General features: G+C 45.5%; 1 protein-coding gene across 1 annotated transcript in view; it reads left to right on the top strand.

Moving 5' to 3' along the window:
• The window catches only part of LOC120933089 (zinc metalloproteinase-disintegrin-like bothrojarin-1), a 185,350-nt gene that overhangs the window by 147,607 nt on the left and 23,000 nt on the right, over nucleotides 1-14,743 (top strand). Inside the window, 1 exon segment of the mRNA XM_040346088.1 lies at nucleotides 1,497-1,577. Within this exon segment, the coding sequence (XP_040202022.1) occupies nucleotides 1,497-1,577 (81 nt within the window).

Consider the following 14,743-nt stretch of genomic DNA (forward strand, 5'->3'; position numbering starts at 1 on the left):
AGGTATCTATTTACTCGGCGTAACATCATCTTTCATATTTTACAAAAAAATTGGGCTAACTTTACTGTTTTGTTATTTTTCAATCAATGAAACTTTTTTTCCCCCAAAAAAGGCATTTGAAAAATTATTGCGCAAATACCGTGCAAGATAAAAAGTTGCAATGACCGCCATTTTATTCCCTAGGGTGTCTGCTAAAAAAATATATATAATGTTTGGGGGTTCTGAGTAATTTTCTAGCAAAATAATGATGATTTGTACTGTACATGTAGGAAAGAAGTGCCAGAATAGGCCCGGTATGGAGGTGGGTATAAAAGCCCTGTGTTGAAGGGGTTAAGAGCGTGCACATGGCTTCTTAGAGAGTCACTGCAGTATTCTGTCACGTCGTGGATCCCAAACCATGTTTTTACCCTCTAATCGTTTCACTTCCTTTTTTCTTTGCAGGTTTGGTTTCAAATTTTTTTGTCATATTTTCCTTAACAGCCTGACTGGATAGTATTTTAATGGATGTGATGACGGCAAGCCGACCACAGAAATGTTTGTCCGATTTCCCTTTCAATTCTGGTACATGCTCCTTGGATCAGTCCTGTATTAGATGCTGTAGTATCAAAAGATATACCGATTATATTGTCACGTAGCCCTAATCTGTCCACTTCCCGAATGACTACTTCAGCCATCTGCTCACCAGTGCCTTTCAGGGCAACAGGTATGCCAAGCAAATGCTCAAAATATTTGCCAGTCACTAGAACTGCAACTCTATCTTCCAAGGTTTTGACATTCCCATGGGCAACTGAGGGCAACAGTTTACTATCCCAATGCAAGACCAAATGAGGAGGATTTTCTAAGAGTGACTCTTCGATTTTCTTTGCCATTTTACTTCTATTGATGGCCTGAGCTCGGTAAACGGTAGCTGGAGATATGGACATTTTTGAAACATTGTGGTCAAGGCTGTTTACAGTTGCTATAAATGAAGTACTTGCTTGTCGAATAGATAGCTGTTCTCGATCCCAAGTAGACGTGAGTGTCTGATCAAGAGGTTTTTATCTAGAACTTGAACATAATTTTTTTCGTTGCTGGAGGCGAAAACTCAGCCTATTCGTCACTAGGTGCTTGTGATGAAGGAGATGAGGCTTCCAGTATAACTGTCTTATTGATTTCAGCAATAGCTTTGTAATGTTCTTATATGAATCTTTTTTTCTTCTTTTGTACACTTAGTTCAATGTTAGAAATTTCACTAGTTTGTGATAAAGGTGATCAATGTGTGCAACCCCTAAATATTATCCAATCTTCTTGAAATTTGGCATATATATCTTTACATCATGGAGACTCGGGGTGTAAGCAAAGTCAAATGAAAATCACATCTTTGGAAAAATGAAACACCCTATGGAACACTCATATAAGTGTGCTACTTTATAGGATATGAAGCCAATTGTCTATTCTTCAGATGATGTACAATGTGAATATCTCATGGATTCATGGAAATTGTTCTGCCTTTGCAGGTCTGCTACATGGGAGCGTGCACAAGCAAAGAAGCTGTATATGAGTCCCTGGCCTGTAATGCTGAGTGCCCTGGTCAAGTGGTAAGGTTGCATTATAAGAGTCTTTGGGGTTTCTTGTTTAATGAAAAGGTGTGATGAAAGAAATTTGTAGGGTGCAATTCCTGACCAGTTCTTATAAAAATGCTGTGATACTGACCCATTGTGTGTCAGTGTGTAAGGAGACACCAGACTACAGATGCATATTTAAATTTGATCTGTTGATCTCGGAGTAACAGTTCTTAAAGGGGTTGTATTGTAAAGGTTCGTCTTTTATTTTCTAAATAGGTTCCTTTAAGCTAGTGCATTTTGGTTCACTTACCTTTTCCTTTGATTTCCCTTCTAAATGTTTTTTTTCTTTGTTTGAATTTCTCACTTCCTGTTTCTCCTCAGTAAGCTTTCCACCATCATCCGCGCAGTGGGAAGTCATTTAGAACAGCTTACTGAACACCTTACTGAGGAGAAACAGGAAGTGAGAAATTCAGACAAAGAAAACAAAGAAAAAAAACATTAAGAAGGGAAATTTAAGGAAAAAGGTAAGTGAACCAACAATGCACTAGCTTAAAGGAACCGATTTAGAAAATAAAAAAATAACCTTTACAACCCCTTTAAGCCCTGTACACACGGCCTGGAATCCCCGTCAGGAAAAAAACGTTGGTTTTCCCGATGGGATTCCTGGCTAGCTTACAATACAGACAACAATTCAAAAGAACCGCTGTTAAACAGATAAACAATGCAGTGAAGCTAGGCTAAACCACCACCGATGAATTTAATAAGGATGCGTGCTTACCAGAAGGCAAGCTAATTGAGCTTGCTGCTGCACCCCAGCCAGGGCCTTTAATATGGAGCTGTTGCCAACATCAGAGATGAGAGTCCTCCCAGTAGATGAAGGGGTATGGAAATTCCAAGAAAAAAAACTCACATAGTGATGTACCGAATATACTGAGAAATACCATATGATAACACACTCAGAGGAGAGAACCACCACCGATAGGGATCAGCGCAAAACTTATGCGCTTACCAGACCAATAAATTTGCACGGCATGCGGCTGAACCCCAGCCAGGGCCTTTGCGGAACTATCTCCAACCTCATCAGATTGAGACTCCCCCAGTTTCCACGGCAACAGTTACCACCGAAAAATGAAATAAATCCAACAATAGTGACGTACCGTAGAATCTTGTGGTTTAATAGAATAAAAAATAACACTTACAAAAGATCAAAACTTTAAAATTGGAGCCGGCCGGCTATGTACGATCACCCGTCCTCGTGGACTGGGAGAACACAGTTGTACTCTAAATTTGCATACCCTGGCAGAAATTGTGACATTTTGGCATTAATATTGAAAATATGAGTGACTATGCTAAAAAAAACTGTCTTTTATTTAAAGATAGCAATAACATAAAGACATTTATTATCACATGTTTTTTTGATCCTTTTTAAATCATAATGATAACAGAAATCACCTAAATGGCCCTGATAACAAGTTTACATATCCTGGAATGTTTGGCCTTGGTACAGACACAGAAGGTGGCACACACAGGTTAAAATGGCAATTAAAGGTTAATTTTCCACATTGGTGGCTTTTTAAATCACAATTGGTGTCTGTGTATAAATAGTCAATGAGTTTGTTAGCTCTCACATGGATGCATGGATGGGGAGGTAGAAAAGAACAGTCAAAAGACATGCGTAACAAGGTAATGAAACTTTACAAAGATGGAAAAGGATATAAAAGATATCCAAAGCCTTGAATATGCCAGTCAGTACTGATAATGTGGGGATCTCTTAAAACCAAGCCAAGGTCAGGTAGATCAAGAATTATTTCAGCCACAACTGCCACAAGAACTGTTCGGGATACAAAGAAAAACCCACAGGTAACCTCAGGAGAAATACAGGCTGCTCTGGAAAAAGATAGTGTGGTGGTTTTTAAGGAGCACAATACGATGATACTTGAACAAAAAAGAGCTGCATGGTCGAGTTGCCAGAAAGAAGCCTTTATGTACAAGTTCCACAAAAGGCCTGGTTACAATATGCCTAACACCATCTTGACATGCCTCGTTGGCTTTTTTTGTGGCATTGGCATAGTAAAGGCTTCCTTCTGGCACCTCAACCATGCAGCACTTTTTTGTTAAAATATTGTTGAATTGTGCTCCTTAAAAACAACCACACCATATTTTTTGGAGAGCAGCCTGTATTTCTCCTGTGGTTACCTGTGGGTTTTTCTTTGTATCCTGAGCAATTCTTCCGCCAGTTGTGGCTGCAATCTTTTTTGGTCTACTTTAACCTTGGCTTGGTATCAAAAGCCCCTAATTTTCCACTTCTTAAAAAGTGATTAAACAGTACTGACTGGCATATTCAAGGCTTTGGATATCTTTTTATATCCTTTTCCATTGTTGTAAAGTTTCATTACCTTGTTATGCAGGTCTTTTGATTGTTCTTTTCTACCTCCTCATGGTTCAGTGTCTAGCCTGCTTGGTGCATCCATGTGAGAGCTAACAAACTTGTTGACTATTTATAAACAGACGCTAATTGTGATTTAAAAAGCCACAGATGTGGGAAATAAACCTTTAATTGCCAGTTTAACCTGTGTGTGCCACCTTCTGTGTCTGTACCAAGGCCAAACATTCCAGGGTGTGTAAACTTTTTATCAGGGCCATTTGGGTGATTTCTGTTATTATGATTTAAAAAAGATCCAAAAAACTTTGTGTTAATAAATGGCTTCATGTGATTGCTATCCTTAAATAAAAGACGAGTTTTTGGGCATGATCAATCATATTTTCAATATTAATGCCAGCATTTCACAGATCCTGCCAGGGTATGCAAACTTTTGAGCATGACTATAAATTGGTGCCTTGTTGGTGTTTAGATCCTTGACTGAATGTAAATCCATACCGATCCAGTGGCTTTAAAATGTTGAGTAATTGTTGAATAACCAGTATGCTTAACCAGTGTTAAGACTTCACAATGACTTACATGTTTGGGATTACAGTAAAACTGTACTACTTTAATAGATAATAAGAAATCACTGGGTTCACATCCATCCAAAACAACTGCTTCAGCTATTTTGTGTGTTTTTTGTTTTGTTTTTCATATCTTTATGAACTACCACTGCCCAGATAGCCAATTGTGACAGCCTTTTAGAAGGCTGCCATTGCTAACTCCTGTAAACTCTACTAAAATTTCAGTAGATATTTACCGTATTTGCCGGTGTATAAGGCAACTAGTGTTGCTCACGAATATTCGCATTGCGAATATTCGACTCGAATATAGCATATTCGAGAAATCGCGCTATATTTCGAAATTCGCGGTGAATATTCGCAATTCCGAATATTCGATTTTTTACAATTTTTTTTTTGAACCAGATCACATCCTAGATATCTCCATCGACGTCTAAAAGCATTGCTGGTATCATTAGAGACCCTGGGCCGAGTAGCTGAAGCGTTCATTGAATTTTCCAGAAAGATCGCAATGCGATTATTCGGCAAACGCAATATCGCGCGATTACTTTCCTCGCCCCGATCTTCCGCATCAGAGCGATTTTTACAGTTTCATTTTTAAAACAGATCACATCCTAGTGATCTCCATAGACGTCTAAAAGCATTGCTGGTATGATTAGAGCCATTGGGCCGAGTAGCTGAAGCGATCATTTTATATTGCCGAATATTCGCAATGCGAATATTCGGCAATAGGAATATTGCGCGATTATTTGCTCCGCCCTTTTGCATCAGAGCCAATCAGAGTTCTCCTTCCACACTCGTCAGAGGTTAGCAACCAATAGGAACCTGCCTGCATGGACATTATATAAGCTCACTCCCAGCACCATTTCATTGCAGATTCAGAAGCTGGCTATAGAGTGTGGAGGCTGTTTCTGTGTTCCTGGTTTCCTGTGTCTTTGTTCTTGATTGATTTAGATCATCACCAGCATTGCTATTTAGTGATTCCAGTGGATCTTTTCCAGTATATCAACTGCTTTTTTCAAAGCAATAGACCCAAGAGCTTTTTTCAAAGCTACGTTTTGTGCTGTTTTGTGCTGTTTTTTTCATTTGTGTTACTGTTTGATCCTGCAATCCTCGCTGTTCAGTGATATTTGCTAGAGATTTCAGAACACATTTTGCTGAGCTTTCTAAAAGAGCTTTTCTAAAAGCTAAGTTTTGTTCATCTTGTGTTACTGTTAGATCTTGCAGGTTCGCTGTTCAGTGATATTTGATAGGCATCTCAGTTCACATTTTGTTTAGTTTTTCATAAAGAGCTTTTCTAAAAGCTAAGTTTTGTGTTCAGTTTAGTTAAATTTTGTGTAGTAAGTGTACACACTGTTAGTGTACATTTATTTCATCTAGCTTAGCTTAGTGTGTGTTTAGTGTCTGTGTTTTGTGTTTAAAAAAAAAAAAAAAAAAAAGTTAGTGTTTGTTTAGTGCTTTTTTTTTTTCTTTAATTTTGTAGTCCTTGTCTGGTGTACTACTTTTCTTATAGTTTAGTAGCTGTCTGTGTACGTCTTTGTCTGCGTGCCTGTCTTGTAAAAAATACACAAAAACACATTTTGTTCACATTTTCCCCCCCCAATAAAGTTTACCCCCCCACACACATATCAGCAATAATGAGCGGCATCCGTGGCCGTGGCAGCAGGGGTAGGGGAGTTACTCCCAGTGCTGGATCGCTGCCAGCACGGGGTACCTCTCGTGCCCCTACTAGTGGTAGAGGATCGGGTGCAAGGGGAGTACGCCTGATCCGGGAGTTCTTCCCATCGGGCAGCCGCCCGATATTGCCATCTCAGGCTCAAGTAGTGGTGGACTACATGGGGCACAGCAGTGCCACTGAGTCGTCGGTCCCGACTCACAGTAGTACCACCATTACACCGGTGCCTGTACTACCCCCCCCCAGCCCCCAAGAGTCCAGCATCTTACTGTTCGACAGCGACAGTGAGAGGGATCTCTTGGGGGAGGCCATGCATCAGGCAGACCTCCAGCTCTGTCCTGATGGTCAGGACCTTTTTGAAGGGATGGATGAGGAGGATGGGATACCTGCTGGCAGTATCCCAGAGACATCCCTTCAAACTGGTGCTGCTGTTTTGGTGCAGGAAACAGCAGCACCTAGTCAGACCCAGGCGTGGGTGAGGGGACAGCGGAGCCAGGCTAGAGGCTCCATGTCAGGTGGTTCCCTCAGACCAACACATTTCAGCCCTTGGTCTGACATCTCTGGGGGCGAAGAGGGTGACCCATCATGGTTGCCATCTGACGCGTCGGCTCACTACGTCAGTGACGACGGGGAAGGTAGGCACCCTGGTGAAACGGTGCGCCAGGTCACCACCAGGGAGACCATCGTCAGGGTCTCCACTGGTGATGGCAGCAGGAGGTGTCAGGAGGAGGAGCAGCAGCAGCAGCAGCAGCAGCAGCAGGCAGCTCCACCTGTGCGCACCGAGTCCCAGCAGGTGCAAGTAAGCGTCACCCCATCTGACAGGAGGGCGGTGCTGAAGTCACCTGTCTGGAATTACTTTACCCTGGTGGCAGACAACCCTACCGTGGCCATCTGCCGGATTTGTAAAGTGAGGGTGAAGAGAGGGAAGTGTTTGGCTCGGGTGGGTACCACAGCCCTGAACCAGCACCTGAGGATAAACCACTGGGCGGTGTATGACGAGATGAAGCGTGGTGGTGGTAGCAGCGCCCCCACCACAAGTGAGCAGGGTACAGCAGCCCCTGCCACATCTTCATCTCTTTCCAGCAGGTCATGCCCCCCCGCTCCCTCTAGTAGAGGTACTGGTACCGGCAGCCAGACCTCTACTTCCACAGCACCCTCCACGTCTGTGTCCCGCACTGCCGTCCGGCGCCAGGCGTCGATTTCAGACGCCTTTGACCGCACCACTCCCTTCCCCCCTGGAGACCGACGTGTGCGTTCCCTCAATGGGCTCCTGGCAAGGGTTATTGCCCAACATCTGCTGCCCTTCAACATAGTTGACAGCAACCCCTTCAGGCAGATGTTGGAGCAGGCCCAACCCCAATGGCGTGTCCCCAGCCGCCATTTCTTTGCCAGGACTGGTGTCCCTGCCCTACACCAGCACATTGTGCAGAATGTAACCCTGTCGCTGGATCACGCTGTCAGCGACAGGGTTCATCTGACAATGGATGGCTGGACCAGCAGGCATGGGCAGGGGCGCTACATCAGCTTCACGGCCCATTGGGTTTCCCTCCGAGGCGTCGGTGAGGGATCGGCGGCAACCGATCTTGTGGTGCCGCCCCGGGGTGTCCAGGGGAGAACTGCTGTTCTCCCTCAAGCCACTGTCTCCGCAGCTGCTGAGCCTCCCAGCAAGCGCCCCCGTAGCTACTCAAGTGTGGGGCACGTGCGCTGTCAGGCCGTGCTCCAGCTTGTTAGTTTAGGGGACCGGAGACACACTGGAGAAGAAGTGCTGAAAGCACTTCAGGCTCAGGTCCAGAAGTGGCTGACACCCCGAAGGCTCCAGGCAGGTATGGTTGTCTGCGATAACGGCAGCAACCTACTCGCCGCCCTTAGTGCTGGCAGTCTGACCCACGTGCCCTGTCTGGCACATGTCCTCAACCTGGTGGTGCAGAAGTTCCTGCGCACTTATCCAGGGTTGAGTGACATTGTGGCAAAGGCGCGTAGGATTGCCAGCCACTTCAGGCGCTCCCCAACTGCTACCGCGTCCCTGTCCAAGTTGCAGCGGAAGTACAATCTGCCCCTTCACAGGCTGATTGTGGACAGTGTGACGCGGTGGAACTCCACCCTCCACATGCTGAAGAGGTTGTGGGAGCAGCAAAGGGCGGTGAGGGAGTACCTGATGGAACTAGGCACTGAGAGGGCTTCACCACAACTCCCTTTCATCGCCTGTGCGCAGTGGGGGCAGATAAACCAGGTCTGCCAAGTGTTGTCCTCCTTCGAGCAGGCGACCAAGATGGTCAGCAGTGAGCAAATCGGCCTCAATAGCGTGCTGCCAATAGTGTTCATGCTGGAGAGGACACTAGATCGCCTGCTCGAGGCTGGGGAGAGTGCCTTGGTGGAGCAGGAGGAGTCAGCAATGTTCCACCGAGACCAGGGCCAGGACGAGGAGGAGGAGGAGGAGGATGATGATGAAGAGGAGGAGGAGGTGGTTGCTGGTGTCGTCCCGGAGTCAGGGCCTGGTCAGGAGGGAGAGCCGGTGTTGGGGGCACCGATAGTCCGGGGGTTGGGCATGTCTGAGTTTGACCAGCAGCGCCTCAGGGATGAAGAGTCGCACCTCATTCACCTGGCCAGCATTGAGGAGTCACAGCGGGCTGTGCTCTTCCCCATGGCTGCCCACATGCTGAGATGCCTCAGGAGGGACCCCCGGGTTAAGACCATCAAGACGAGGGATGATTTCTGGATGGCCACCCTTTTGGATCCCAGGTGCAAGGGGAAACTGGAGCAGTTCATCCCAGCCAGCCGGAGGCAGCACCGGATGGAGGAACTGCAGGCAGCCATTGTCAGACGGTTGGAGCAGGCAACTCCCCGGCCTCCAGTTGTCCCCCCTCATCTCACCCAGCAGGTGGCTGCACCCAGCTGCAGCCGAGCAGGGGACCTAATGGAAGAGATGAGGATGTTCTTCCAAACCGAGCGACCCAGTACCAGCACCAGCAGCAGCAGCAGTCACCACCAGCGGCTGGCCCACATGGTGGCAGACTACATGGCGTCCGTCGGTGCTTCTGACAGTATGAGCACCGACGACCCCATGGAGTACTGGGTTGCCAGATTGGACACCTGCCGCGAGCTCGCTCAGTATGCGCTGGAGTTATTGTCTTGCCCCCCCTCCAGCGTACTATCTGAGCGGACATTCAGCGCGGCAGGTGGGGTGGTCACGGACAAGAGGACCCGTCTGTCCACAGACTCCGTGGACAGACTCACATTCATAAAGATGAATGAGTCCTGGATCGGCGGTGACTTTCTGGCACCCGTCGTCGGTTCAGGGCGCTGAAGGGTCCCTTGCCATGCATTCCCTGATGAAGCCCCGGACCTGATGTATTTACAGTGCTGAATATAACTATTTTAACATCAGAGAAAATCAATGTTAATATTTGGTACAGTAGGCTTTCTTTGCAATTACAGCGGTCAAACCTTTCTTGTAGTTTTACACCAGCTTTGCACACACTGGAGGAGGGATTTTGGCCCACTCCTCCACACAGATCTTCTCTACATCAGTCATGTTTCTGGGCTCTCGCTGAGAAACACGGAGTTTGAGCTCCCTCCAAAGATTCTCTATTGGGTTTAGGTCTGGAGACTGGCTAGGCCACGCCAGAACCTTGATATGCTCCTTACAGAGCCAATCCTTGGTTATCCTGGCTGTGTGCTTTGGGTCATTGTCATGTTGGAAGACCCAGCCTCGACCCATCTTCAAAGCTCTAACTCAGGGAAGGAGGTTGTTGCCCAAAATCTTGCAATACATGGCCACGGTCATCCTCTCCTTAATACAGTGCAGTCACCCTGTCCCATGTGCAGAAAAACACCACCAAAGCATGATGCTACCACCCCCATGCTTCACATTAGGGATGGCGTTCTTGGCATGGTACTCATCATTATTCTTCCTCCGAACACGGTTAGTGAAATTATGATCAAAAAGTTATATTATAGTCTCATCTGACCACATGATTTTCTCCCATGACTCCTCTGGATCAGTCAAGACAATTATGTCAGCAGTTATTTCACACCCTATATACTCTTATTAATACTGCTGTTCATCATGGCACCTCCTGCCCATGTGATATGACTCTGTATCAACTACTACTGTTAATACTACTACTGCTGCTTCTGCTGCTGCTGCTGCCGCCCAGTCAATACACCTATGTCAGCAGTTATTTGACACTCTATATACTCCTATTCCTACTGCTGTTCATCATGGCACCTCCTGCCCATGTGATATGACTCTGTATCAACTACTACTGTTAATACTACTACTGCTGCTTCTGCTGCTGCTGCTGCCGCCCAGTCAATACACCTATGTCAGCAGTTATTTGACACTCTATATACTCCTATTCCTACTGCTGTTCATCATGGCACCTCCTGCCCATGTGATATGACTCTGTATCAACTACTACTGTTAATACTACTACTGCTGCTTCTGCTGCTGCTGCCGCCCAGTCAATACACCTATGTCAGCAGTTGTTTAACACTCTATATACTCTTATTCCTACTGCTGTTCATCATGGCACCTCCTGCCCATGTGATATGACTCTGTATCAACTACTACTGTTAATACTACTACTGCTGCTTCTGCTGCTGCCGCCCAGTCAATACACCTATGTCAGCAGTTATTTGACACTCTATATACTCCTATTCCTACTGCTGTTCATCATGGCACCTCCTGCCCATGTGATATGACTCTGTATCAACTACTACTGTTAATACTACTACTGCTGCTTCTGCTGCTGCTGCTGCCGCCCAGTCAATACACCTATGTCAGCAGTTATTTGACACTCTATATACTCCTATTCCTACTGCTGTTCATCATGGCACCTCCTGCCCATGTGATATGACTCTGTATCAACTACTACTGTTAATACTACTACTGCTGCTGCTGCCGCCCAGTCAATACACCTATGTCAGCAGTTGTTTAACACTCTATATACTCTTATTCCTACTGCTGTTCATCATGGCACCTCCTGCCCACTGCCCATGTGATATGACTCTGTATCAACTACTACTGTTAATACTACTACTGCTGCTTCTGCTGCTGCTGCTGCCGCCCAGTCAATACACCTATGTCAGCAGTTATTTGACACTCTATATACTCCTATTCCTACTGCTGTTCATCATGGCACCTCCTGCCCATGTGATATGACTCTGTATCAACTACTACTGTTAATACTACTACTGCTGCTTCTGCTGCTGCTGCTGCCGCCCAGTCAATACACCTATGTCAGCAGTTATTTGACACTCTATATACTCCTATTCCTACTGCTGTTCATCATGGCACCTCCTGCCCATGTGATATGACTCTGTATCAACTACTACTGTTAATACTACTACTGCTGCTTCTGCTGCTGCTGCCGCCCAGTCAATACACCTATGTCAGCAGTTGTTTAACACTCTATATACTCTTATTCCTACTGCTGTTCATCATGGCACCTCCTGCCCATGTGATATGACTCTGTATCAACTACTACTGTTAATACTACTACTGCTGCTTCTGCTGCTGCTGCCGCCCAGTCAATACACCTATGTCAGCAGTTATTTGACACTCTATATACTCCTATTCCTACTGCTGTTCATCATGGCACCTCCTGCCCATGTGATATGACTCTGTATCAACTACTACTGTTAATACTACTACTGCTGCTTCTGCTGCTGCTGCTGCCGCCCAGTCAATACACCTATGTCAGCAGTTATTTGACACTCTATATACTCCTATTCCTACTGCTGTTCATCATGGCACCTCCTGCCCATGTGATATGACTCTGTATCAACTACTACTGTTAATACTACTACTGCTGCTTCTGCTGCTGCTGCCGCCCAGTCAATACACCTATGTCAGCAGTTGTTTAACACTCTATATACTCTTATTCCTACTGCTGTTCATCATGGCACCTCCTGCCCATGTGATATGACTCTGTATCAACTACTACTGTTAATACTACTACTGCTGCTTCTGCTGCTGCTGCCGCCCAGTCAATACACCTATGTCAGCAGTTGTTTAACACTCTATATACTCTTATTCCTACTGCTGTTCATCATGGCACCTCCTGCCCATGTGATATGACTCTGTATCAACTACTACTGTTAATACTACTACTGCTGCTTCTGCTGCTGCTGCCGCCCAGTCAATACACCTATGTCAGCAGTTATTTGACACTCTATATACTCCTATTCCTACTGCTGTTCATCATGGCACCTCCTGCCCATGTGATATGACTCTGTATCAACTACTACTGTTAATACTACTACTGCTGCTTCTGCTGCTGCTGCTGCCGCCCAGTCAATACACCTATGTCAGCAGTTATTTGACACTCTATATACTCCTATTCCTACTGCTGTTCATCATGGCACCTCCTGCCCATGTGATATGACTCTGTATCAAGTACTACTGTTAATACTACTACTGCTGCTTCTGCTGCTGCTGCTGCCGCCGCCCAGTCAATACACCTATGTCAGCAGTTATTTGACACTCTATATACTCCTATTCCTACTGCTGTTCATCATGGCACCTCCTGCCCATGTGATATGACTCTGTATCAACTACTACTGTTAATACTACTACTGCTGCTTCTGCTGCTGCTGCCGCCCAGTCAATACACCTATGTCAGCAGTTGTTTAACACTCTATATACTCTTATTCCTACTGCTGTTCATCATGGCACCTCCTGCCCATGTGATATGACTCTGTATCAAGTACTACTGTTAATACTACTACTGCTGCTTCTGCTGCTGCTGCTGCCGCCCAGTCAATACACCTATGTCAGCAGTTATTTGACACTCTATATACTCCTATTCCTACTGCTGTTCATCATGGCACCTCCTGCCCATGTGATATGACTCTGTATCAACTACTACTGTTAATACTACTACTGCTGCTTCTGCTGCTGCTGCCGCCCAGTCAATACACCTATGTCAGCAGTTGTTTAACACTCTATATACTCTTATTCCTACTGCTGTTCATCATGGCACCTCCTGCCCATGTGATATGACTCTGTATCAACTACTACTGTTAATACTACTACTGCTGCTTCTGCTGCTGCTGCCGCCCAGTCAATACACCTATGTCAGCAGTTATTTCACACTCTATATACTCTTATTAAGACTGCTGTACATCATGGCAACTCCTGCCCATGTGATATGACTCTGTATCAACTACTACTGTTAATACTACTACTGCTGCTTCTGCTGCTGCTGCCGCCCAGTCAATACACCTATGTCAGCAGTTATTTCACACTCTATATACTCTTATTAAGACTGCTGTACATCATGGCAACTCCTGCCCATGTGATATGACTCTGTATCAACTACTACTGTTAATACTACTACTGCTGCTTCTGCTGCTGCTGCTGCCGCCCAGTCAATACACCTATGTCAGCAGTTATTTGACACTCTATATACTCCTATTCCTACTGCTGTTCATCATGGCACCTCCTGCCCATGTGATATGACTCTGTATCAACTACTACTGTTAATACTACTACTGCTGCTTCTGCTGCTGCTGCCGCCCAGTCAATACACCTATGTCAGCAGTTGTTTAACACTCTATATACTCTTATTCCTACTGCTGTTCATCATGGCACCTCCTGCCCATGTGATATGACTCTGTATCAAGTACTACTGTTAATACTACTACTGCTGCTTCTGCTGCTGCTGCTGCCGCCCAGTCAATACACCTATGTCAGCAGTTATTTGACACTCTATATACTCCTATTCCTACTGCTGTTCATCATGGCACCTCCTGCCCATGTGATATGACTCTGTATCAACTACTACTGTTAATACTACTACTGCTGCTTCTGCTGCTGCTGCCGCCCAGTCAATACACCTATGTCAGCAGTTGTTTAACACTCTATATACTCTTATTCCTACTGCTGTTCATCATGGCACCTCCTGCCCATGTGATATGACTCTGTATCAACTACTACTGTTAATACTACTACTGCTGCTTCTGCTGCTGCTGCCGCCCAGTCAATACACCTATGTCAGCAGTTATTTCACACTCTATATACTCTTATTAAGACTGCTGTACATCATGGCAACTCCTGCCCATGTGATATGACTCTGTATCAACTACTACTGTTAATACTACTACTGCTGCTTCTGCTGCTGCTGCCGCCCAGTCAATACACCTATGTCAGCAGTTATTTCACACTCTATATACTCTTATTAAGACTGCTGTACATCATGGCAACTCCTGCCCATGTGATATGACTCTGTATCAACTACTACTGTTAATACTACTACTGCTGCTTCTGCTGCTGCTGCTGCCGCCCAGTCAATACACCTATGTCAGCAGTTATTTGACACTCTATATACTCCTATTCCTACTGCTGTTCATCATGGCACCTCCTGCCCATGTGATATGACTCTGTATCAACTACTACTGTTAATACTACTACTGCTGCTTCTGCTGCTGCTGCTGCCGCCCAGTCAATACACCTATGTCAGCAGTTATTTGACACTCTATATACTCCTATTCCTACTGCTGTTCATCATGGCACCTCCTGCCCATGTGATATGACTCTGTATCAACTACTACTGTTAATACTACTACTGCTGCTTCT

The sequence above is a fragment of the Rana temporaria genome, chromosome 3 (assembly GCF_905171775.1).
Source record: "Rana temporaria chromosome 3, aRanTem1.1, whole genome shotgun sequence".
NCBI lineage: Eukaryota > Metazoa > Chordata > Amphibia > Anura > Ranidae > Rana > Rana temporaria.